Source organism: Lactuca sativa, chromosome 5 (assembly GCF_002870075.4).
Source record: "Lactuca sativa cultivar Salinas chromosome 5, Lsat_Salinas_v11, whole genome shotgun sequence".
NCBI lineage: Eukaryota > Viridiplantae > Streptophyta > Magnoliopsida > Asterales > Asteraceae > Lactuca > Lactuca sativa.
Genome location: NC_056627.2, coordinates 297740935 through 297751059, shown reverse-complemented (window position 1 = coordinate 297751059; position 10125 = coordinate 297740935). Strand labels below are relative to the sequence as shown.

Genomic DNA, 10125 nt, shown 5'->3' with positions numbered 1-10125 from the left:
GCCCGATTTAGTACCCAAAGTTATTTTTCTGCGCAATAGGTCACTAAAATTGTTGGTAACCTATTAATTACACCATTTTACCTGATTTTATAGGTTGCCAAGTTTGACTTGCCATTTTACTCCGATCTACGTCACCTCAAAACCATTATCTCCCTCTTTCCTTTCCTCTCTACACATCTAATTGCATTCTTCGTTCTTTCATCTAATCACACACATTTGGGTTTGACTCTGATTTGAATTTGGAATTAACAATTAAGAATTGGGGATGATTTTGTCAAAAATGGTTTGACGATTCAGAGAAGCTTCAGTGGTGGTGGTGAATTTATACAGAATAATTGCAATAATTCCAGCAGACAAACCTCCCAACAACGCCTGAAGAGGTAACGGAGGAGCATTTCCCTCAACCGGCGTCATTGCTTTCAAACTCTCAAGTGCCTCCTCCTTCAACGTCTTTTTAGTTTCTGTTCTTATAGACCTAAATTTCTAGTCCATAGACAAAATTCTTAACTCAATCGTTGCTAATACTCGCATATAACTTCAATAAGTTTAGTTGCGAATCATAATAAGGGTTTATACAAATCAAACCCCTATTAGAGAGAGAGAGAGTATGAACCAGTTCTTTGGCACGCTTTGCATGGCGACGGAGGGAGCGAAAGAGGAAGATGGAGACAGCGCCGGTGAGGAGAAAGCTGGTGGTGAGTTGGAGAGTGGTAGGGTCATCGTCGGTGGAGATAAATGAAGGTATAGAGAAGGGGAGTTCGATGGGTCTATCTTCAGGAAAGGCCGAATCGGGGAATTAAGCTAGCAATGGTGCAAGATGCCGGTTTTAGAAACCTTCCTGAAGTCAAAATTGAACCGAAATCGATTCTTTGTTTCACCTTCTTCGGCAGAAGATACATCGGATTTCTTCGCACTTACGATCAATCTCCTAGGGTTTTTGAGTGAAGCGAGATTGCTGTGAGGTGTAGTGGCAAGGAGAAATGAGTTAGAGGTGAGAGTCGGAGCCATGATTGAAAGCAAATGTTGGTTGACTATCTATCTCTGGCTCTTTTGTGTGGGATTTGGGGGTGTGATTAAATCCATTCAGTGTGTGAAAACCGCCATTAGAGGCAGGCGGTGGTTTAAGGTGATGATGTTTGAATGTTCTACAAACAATATGAATAGTACTCGGTTTCATAATGAACATGACCAAAGAAAGTTTCAAGAACAAAATAATAATAATAAATCAGATGGATGTTGACATGGCAGTCAAATCCTTCCAGGTCTGTATATTACCTTTGAATCCGGTTGCAGGTAACAAAATGGTATTTTAAAACATGGAAATGAGAGTTTATTACTTTAGTGTGCAAAAAAAAATAGTTTAGTGACCTTTTAAAACAAACGGCGAAAAGTTTGATGGACTAATATGACATTTGCCCATATTTTAACCTCTGTGTGTGTATATATATATATATATATATATATATATATATATATATATATATATATATATATATATATATATATATATATATATATATATATATATATATATATATATATGATTAATAATGTAATTATGTAATAATTTTCTTGAAGGTTATTTTCTAAAATCATGAATATGTAAATGCTTGTCGGTTTTTTCTTATTTTTTTTAAGCATTTTTAATTTTTTGTCTTTTATGCTGAAAAATATATAGTCACGGTCTTTAATAAATAAAGCTAAAATTTCGAGGACTTTCCTCAAGATTGATATTTTAATATTTGAACTTTTTAGTGTCCCATGATGTTTACAAACTTTGAAATTTTTAAAAATAAAATAATATAAAAGAGAAAACCAACATTCTATTAAAAATATGGAAAATTGTTTTATGGTGACGTCTTAACACAAGTTAAAGGGGATGTTTGTTTTATTTTTATTAAGAGCTTATTTTTTTATAAGTTCATTTTTTTAATCCTATTTTCTACTTTATGCGCTTATTATGAATGACACTAAAAAAATAAGCTTAGCTCATGAAAAATAAAACAAAAAAATAAAAAACAAATAAACTTATAAAAAATAAACTTGCGGATTAAGTTATTAATAAGCTAAAACAAACACCCCTAAGTCAATCATTTCCAAAATAAAAATACAGTTTTCAAATTATGTTGTATTGATTTTAATTTTAATATTTTATATAAACTATTTGATAAAATATGGTTAGCAAGCTTTTAAGTTTTAACTTATGAGGTTAAATGTGTCTTTGGTAGCTTGTAACTTTTGGCTTTCAACAAAGATTAATTTTAAACAAAAAAGTTTGTTTAACAAATTATATTTGGGGGTTTTAGGTTTACTTTAAATAAAACACTCAAAACCAAAAAATTATTTAATGTAACGTTTAAAAAAAAGATTTTAAGCTTTTTAATTAATTTACTTAATTGTCTTTTTGTTTATTATGTTTCACATTTTGCTTTTGGACTAGTGTCTCTTTTTGTAATTTTAGTTCTAGATACTTTTATCAATAAAATAACTGATATAATAAAAACTACAGATTTTAGCTATCAAGACTTTGGTTTTTTATGCTTAAGAGTAGAGTTAAACGAAATACTGATATGTTATGGTGATTCATGGGCTAACTACCCCTTAACCTTGCAAGTTGTAATTACAATTTCTTGCTATTCATTTTAATAACGAGTAGTTCATGTTATAAAAGAATAACCAAACGATCAAAATCTTAACTCCCACAACAAATAAGTCACCATGAAAAATTTGTAGATAGTTTAAAATGTTATCCCATGTTGAAAAGGTAATTTAGTTGGATTATTTGACTACTTTAAATTTTATATTTTTCTTTAATTTAATCAAACTGTTTAATATAACAATTAATTATGGATAAGAGAAATGACGAATATTGCCTTGATTATGAAAATAAAAACACTATAGTTTACCGACTGTCTAATATATTTTCCGTTTAATTATTAAATAAAAAGGTATCGGATTGACCTTGAAATTATCTAATTTGTTTCCCAACAAGTAGCCAACTTGTTTAGTACATAATTATCACTAGCACTAAGCATGATGAGCCTCTAAATTGGAATAACCCAAACCCTTAATTCAACATTGTTTATATGTGAACGTTGTTTCAACTCTTAATTCAAGATTCTATATTATTTACCTCGTTATAGTTTGCTTTACATAATATGAATATAGCTAAATAAAATAATATACTGTTTCCTTCATCATATATAAGAAATTAAAAACATATTTTCACTTTACTTCTGTTTAGGTTACTTTAAATTCAAGTTATGTACAAAACATTCAACTTGTTAGAACCAATAATTATCCAATACGGTAGGCTAAAAGAGTTCTCCGGGAGGAAAGCACTCGTGGTTTGTTTGCTGACAGACATTATTCATAGATGACAAACCTTGAAGATAATGTCAACAAATAAGGCTAGTATGAATACTCTATAAGGTTTTTATTATGATCTCAAGGTCTTATCAATTTCATTACACCTTTACTAAGTTCGTCTCCAATAAGAGTTTAATAAGAGGTTTAATGGAGAATTTAATCTTTTTAAACTAAAAATCCCCATTGTGGAAAAATGACAAGGATTCAATAGAATGGAAGTTCAATCCCCATCGAACTTTATACTTTCTCTCCTCATAGATACATAAACACACACACACACACACACACACACACATATATATATATATATATATATATATATATATATATATATATATATATATATATATATATATATATATATATGTATGTATTAAATTTATTTTTTATTTTTTTACATTTGTAATTTTTAAATTTTAATTAATGTTAATTTTTATTGTAGTTTTTAATTTTTAATTTCATGATAATTACTGATTTAAAAAATAACAATAAGTAAAAAAAAATAATAAATGATGTAACAATCTATTAAATTGTATAGAGTTTAATATGTCTAGTTGTATAGTGAATGAAGTATATATATGTCAATCCATTAAACTCATATGAATTCAATCATTGGAGTTATCTAACATTAGACAATATCTGCTACTCTACATCTTCTGTATAACTTAATTTTTTATTTATTTTAAATACATCATTTTTTAAAAACACAACATTTTCTAAAACAAAATAAAAAAAATTAGTAATAAACCAAATAAAATTTATATCACTAAAACCAAGAATAAATCTTTACATTAGAAACTAAAAATATAAAAATTAAAAATTAAAAAATACATTACTCTAAAAATAAAATTACATTAAAAACTAAAAGTTATTATTCTTATATTTTTCTTTCATTTTGCATCGGAGTTTACAAAAGAGTTCGAGTTGATCCGACGAAAGATTCATATGGGACACTGTGTATATAATTTGAATGTCATTAAGAATTTGTTGCTCCACTCGATGTGATATTTTCAAATCTATTTTTTTCTAAAGAAATATAAGATGATCATCAAGTTTTGTGAATGGACACTACAAATAAAATGATATTTAATGGCATAAATTTTCTTTTACTAAAAACCGAAAAATTGTTACTAAAAGCCCCTGGGTCAGTCAACGACACAAAAACATGTCACTAGTAGTGTTGCCACTAAAGACCTTTAGTGACACATTTTGGTTGTACCGCTGCACCTACAGGTGTGATAAAAAATCGAAATCGAATAATCGAAACGAATCGAACCAAATGATGTTTGGTTTATTTGGTTCATGTTATTGTTTTCGGTTAATTCGGTTTGGTTAATCAAATCAGGATACCTTATTTGGTTTGATTTTGATTAAATTTCTATTATTTTTGTTAAACCGAAAAACCGTATAAATTATTTAATTAATATACATATTTATAGTTTATATATATAAATTAATATTTTATATTTTCATTTATAGATTAGTTACTAAAAATTATTGTCATAACTTGTTATGCAAATATAAACCATAACAAATTTATAATTTTTTTATCTTTTGTATTAAAAGATAACAACCAATTAACTACCAATTAACCTCTAACATTATCTTTTCGTTTTATTTATGCCTAAAACTATACTAACCTCTATATGCTGCACCAACAGTTAAAGACAACACATCATGAAAGATTTTATATATATATATATATATATATATATATATATATATATATATATATATATATATATATATATATGTTAGGATTAAATATGAATCACAACTATTATGTGAACGTATGATCATTTTTAGTCCATTAGATTAAAAAAAAGGAGTGGTTATGATGAATAATGGCACGATGATAGTTAATTAAAAAAAAATTATTTCTTAAATTAAAAAAAAATCAATTAAGGTAAATTTGACATTTTATTTACAATCAAATTTTGAAATTTCAGATTTAAATGATACAAACCAAAATTTTAGGGAAAATTTCAAAATCAAAATTTAAAAAATACAAATTAACATTTTTGAAAGTTAACTTTTTATAAACATTTTCTGGGATACAATGCAACTTTCATTCATATAATTCTTATTATTCTTGAAGAATAAGACATGGATTAAGTTCATAACTAAAACTCTTTAAGAATAATATTAACATTAGTATGAAAAAAAAAAGACATCTTTGAAAAATAAGAAATGAATTACAAGTGCATGACTTAGATTCTTGAAGAATAATTTTAACATTGTTGAAAAAATAGATAACATTCTTAGAGAATAATACATGAAATAAAGAAGAAGCTAAATTACAATTACAAAAAGAAGGCATTCTTTTAAGAATGAACATAATTTACAATTGTAAAAATTATATTCTCATGAGAATTAGAAATAAATTAATAATGCAATGAAATAAGACATTATGTGAGAATGGCATTGTGAAAATAACCTTCTGTGAAAATATATGCAATGAAATCAAACTTTAAGACTTTTTTCTTGGAGAGCATTGTTCATTGTCTTCTCCAAATGAAGCTGATAACATCGTCACCTAAACCTTGCAAGATCATTGTTCTCTCCTTTTTAGTTTTTCCTTTTACATAAATAAAAGTACTATTAGAAATTGCAACATCGACGTCATATAAATTAGAAAGTCACATAGTAAATAACCAAAGCCAAAACAAGTCAACAATGTGATGCATAAACATTGCAAAAAATGTCAAAGATTAACAAAAAAAAACAATTATAGAATTCAGAAATTTAAGCAACTAAGTTAAAAGCCATTAAGGTAAGCAATTGAAGAATTTTACAATTTAACCAACTAAGAAACAAATCCATTAAGCCAAACAATGAGTCAACGGACTATGAAGTGTGAACAGAGTAACATGCATTCATGCAACAACCCAAATTTCATATATGTAGTTAACTAAAAATGCTAGTTTAAATTCAAAAGAAAATGCAATTTTAGCAATATTCATAGCACACAACGTTTCTTTTAAGTTACCCTTAATGTTTGGCCTGAAATTTATCATTGTAACATTTCATGTATGAAGACATACTTGAAGAGATATGAAAAAAAACATATGTCATTGCACAAAATGTGAAAATCACTACAAACAGGTAGGTATCTTGAACTGACCTCTTGTAATTTTAAAAACTTTGAAACTTTGAGTTGGAGGATAATGTGTCATTTTTCCTGGTAAACATGAAAACTTTTAGATGGACATTCAAATGAAGACATGAACACTCAATTAGTTACTTCCTGTTTCATAGAGGTAACAACAAATTGTGAAACCCTAACCTCCCTAATAGTAAATGCATGGGTCTCGGAGGCAAATTTGATGTAAACTTCACTGGATTACAAATAATGAGAATTAGAAACGTGGAAAAAAGTATAACTACCATAAAAACTTTATTTTTCTAAACCAATTAGCTTATTAACCTAACTAGTCTAAGGCAATTAACATTTTAACCTAATTTCCCAAAAAAATCTATAATATATAATATGGATCCATCAGTCTATCATATTGTTCCATGATGTATTACACATAAACGGATAATACACCTACAAAACAATATAGACAATAAATCTAATGTAGTGATCACCACTCATTTCAAAGTTGCTTGTCAAATTATAACAACTTCGGTAAAGATGTTGGCCATCAATTTAGTATAGTTATAAAAGTTAGAAATTTTACTGAAAACAAGAACCAATTTATGAAGAAAAAAATAGAACACTTGCTTATACTTACTAAAAATGCCTAATTTTTAGGGGCATATTTTGTCTTAGGTCGGTCCCATCAGCATTTTCATTGCCTTCCTCAGCTAGTTGTGTCAGTATTATGTCATGATTGTCTTCCTGAAAAGCTTGCATTAGCTCAGGGATCAACTCATCAATATCCTCAACAAAATTCCAAAATATCTCAAGGCATTCTTAGTAACTCATCCTACATACTCCTCGTGTAAATCTTGTAGTGATCCAAAATAATATGAAAAGGGGTTTAAGCATCAAATCATAAAACTAATGTCGTAATAACGTATTAAATAAATGTCATGAACATGTAATACACATCAAACATGTCTTCAAGGTCAATTTCAATTGCTTTGACTTTCCTTTTTGCCACTGTTGTAAAAATCCCAACTAGGTCCCAATTAATCTCCGATTAATCCCTAGGCGCTACTTGACCGATTAGAGGACACCTAACGATTAATCCCTACATACATAATGAGTGAAACAGTATAAAATTATGAAATTTTAGCATTTTGAAGAATTTTTATCTCAATGGAGACTATTTGAGGCATGATTAGTGTTGTACTAATCATATTAACCTATTTTGTTATGATATTAGTAGGTATTTATGAACTTTGATATGATATTAGTTGTGATAACTCAAACTAAAAAAAATATATAAATATATATATTTTGACTATATTATTAAAATAATATAATGGTGATTAAGTAGGAGTAAATAGAGAAATTATGGAATTTTAATTCCAAAACCCATCACTTTGATTAGTGTCATAAATTTGGACTTTTGGGTTAACTAGAAAGGTTACAAACTTGGGCATTATAAAAGACATGGGAAGTAGAATGTAATGCCCACAAAAAAGTGCAAGAAAGGTTGGGGAAACAAAAGAGAAATCAGGGTTTGAAGTTCGTGAAGATTTTCAAAGCTATTTTAGAAATTAAGGGTGCATGTCTGCGGGTAGCGTGGCGACATCCGGTTAAGACTAACGCCATCAAGGTGAGTTTTTTCGTGTTCTGTGGTTGCTCGCACATAAATGTTTGTCATGCGTTTGTCATGTGGTTTTTGTTTATTTATTGATAGTATGTTTTATGATAAGAATGGTTGTGTACAAATGTTATTATAAGTTGTTTATCTATTGTGCGGTTTTGGGTGATATGTTTAGTGGGAACGAGTGGGTGTTTACTCGTCGTGAGCATGACGGATGTGTGTGATCGGCGGGGATGGGAATTGAGATTTATACTCATTTCCTTGGATATTTAAAATACTTGAGTACAATGGATGATAAGTTGTCTCAAGGAGAAGGGAAATGAATCTTCGGTTCTTTCTCTGGATAATTAGTCGCTCCCCTAAATTACGTCATCGGGTGATATGTTTCTTGTATGATTTATTGAACATATATGATAAAACTATTTTTTTAAGTGATAGACATGAATGTGCAACACGAACTCACTAGGCCCTAGGCTTACCCATTTAGAAACTTTAAATGTGCGCAACCCAGGAAACTATATAACAAGTGGCAATAAGAAAGCTACAGAGAAGGATTGATCAACAAGACGACAGAGGAATTCCGCAAAAGCGTAACACCCGTAGTTGTTCAATTGAAGACTTTATTTTATTTTATTTTTGCTTCCACTATAGTTTAGTCTGTAAGTAAGTTCAGAATTGATCTTGGGAGATGTTGGAATGATTGTTTGTCATTTAATCGATAGTTGAAAATCGGGGTGTTACAAGTTGGTATCAGAGACATGTTTAAGCAGATTAGGTGTTTTCGTAAACACTTAAGCTTAGACGGAAGGAGAGAGAGGTATCCTAGCAACTAGTTTAGACCATGTCTTACTAGTAGGCATCATGTCCTCAAGGATATCAGGGAGGCTTACTAAGGTAACACTAGAGTGGGAAGACATTCTAGTTGGAGCTGAAGTTGTTGCACTCGGAAAAGTACCAGAGACTCTTATAAACCCTACTTGTAGTTGTTGGCACGGCTAGGTTCGAGGTAGAGGTAGGTAAAGGGTAAGAGGTCTAGTTATAGCTTTAATTGCCACTATAAAGAATTAAAAACATGTTACTTGCAATTTTGCAATCGTATTTCTAGATGATGAAACATAACAACCCAACAATTTGCAATTTAACAATCTTGAAATTTGTGTACAATAGAAAAAATAGTAAAATTGAGCAAACCATTCTTACAACAATGATATTATATGAGAATACTCTTGAAAGAATGCTCATAAAATGTATTCCTTGCCTTTTCAATCAATTCTTACACTATCATCTACCATACTTTCTTTCTTTTCCATATCAAAATGCAAAAACCTATTCATTCTATGAGAATATAAATACTACATAAAACATGTGATGCTAGTAATTCTGACAAAATGCACATGGTTAGATTCTTTAGATTCTCTTTCAGACATTTCAACAAACACTTGTTAAGCATTACCATCAAACAAGCCAAAATTCATGTAAAAAACAAGTGTAAGAATTGATTGAAAACCTCAATTGAAACACATGTAAAAAACAACTAGATTTACATCCAAAAACTGGAAATAAAACATGTGTTACTAGTAATTCTGACAGAATGCATACCACATGGTTAGATTCTTTAGATTCTCTTTTAAGTATTTCAACAAACACTTGTTAGGCATTATCATCAAACAAACCAAAATTCATGTAAAAAACAAGTATCAGAATTGATTGAAAACTTCGGTTGAAACACATGTAAAAAAACATTTAGATTAGAAATTACAATAATGAGAGAACAAGGCTCACCTTTTCATAAATCCTGATAATACCTCCCCAACTTCTAAATTGGCAGCCAAAGAATCGATTTGGGCATTTCATTGGATAAACTAATGCTTCTCTGCAGCCGTACCATAACAAGAATGAGAGTGAATGAGGAATGGAGATAAACTTCCCAGGTTGATTTCAAGTAGACGCGAATCATCTGAATCAGGGACGATAATGAACATCATATGGGGTAGTTTGGGTTTCAAAAGCGCCAAACTTCGACCATGAAACTCTA

The 10125-nt window shown here is 29.3% G+C and overlaps 1 protein-coding gene across 1 annotated transcript; it reads right to left on the bottom strand.

Annotated features, from left to right (window-relative positions):
• Positions 1 to 252: 252 nt before the first annotated feature.
• LOC111892492 (uncharacterized) lies at positions 253 to 1008 on the bottom strand. Its single transcript, XM_023888530.1, has 3 exons — positions 879 to 1008; positions 614 to 771; positions 253 to 483 (listed from the first exon to the last, which is right to left on the bottom strand). The coding sequence occupies exons 1-3, from the start codon at positions 1006 to 1008 to the stop codon at positions 253 to 255; spliced, it is 519 nt and encodes a 172-aa protein (XP_023744298.1).
• Positions 1009 to 10125: the final 9117 nt, after the last annotated feature.

What these genes read in the sequence shown, in the direction of transcription:
- LOC111892492 (XM_023888530.1), bottom strand. Translation starts at nt 1,008, where the DNA reads ATGGCTCCGACTCTCACCTCTAACTCATTTCTCCTTGCCACTACACCT. An exon ending in TGTATCTTCTGCCGAAGAAG is followed by an intron (nt 772 to 878) that starts GTGAAACAAAGA and finishes CCTTTCCTGAAG; the next exon opens with ATAGACCCATCGAACTCCCC. An exon ending in CAAAGCGTGCCAAAGAACTG is followed by an intron (nt 484 to 613) that starts GTTCATACTCTC and finishes TCTATGGACTAG; the next exon opens with AAATTTAGGTCTATAAGAAC.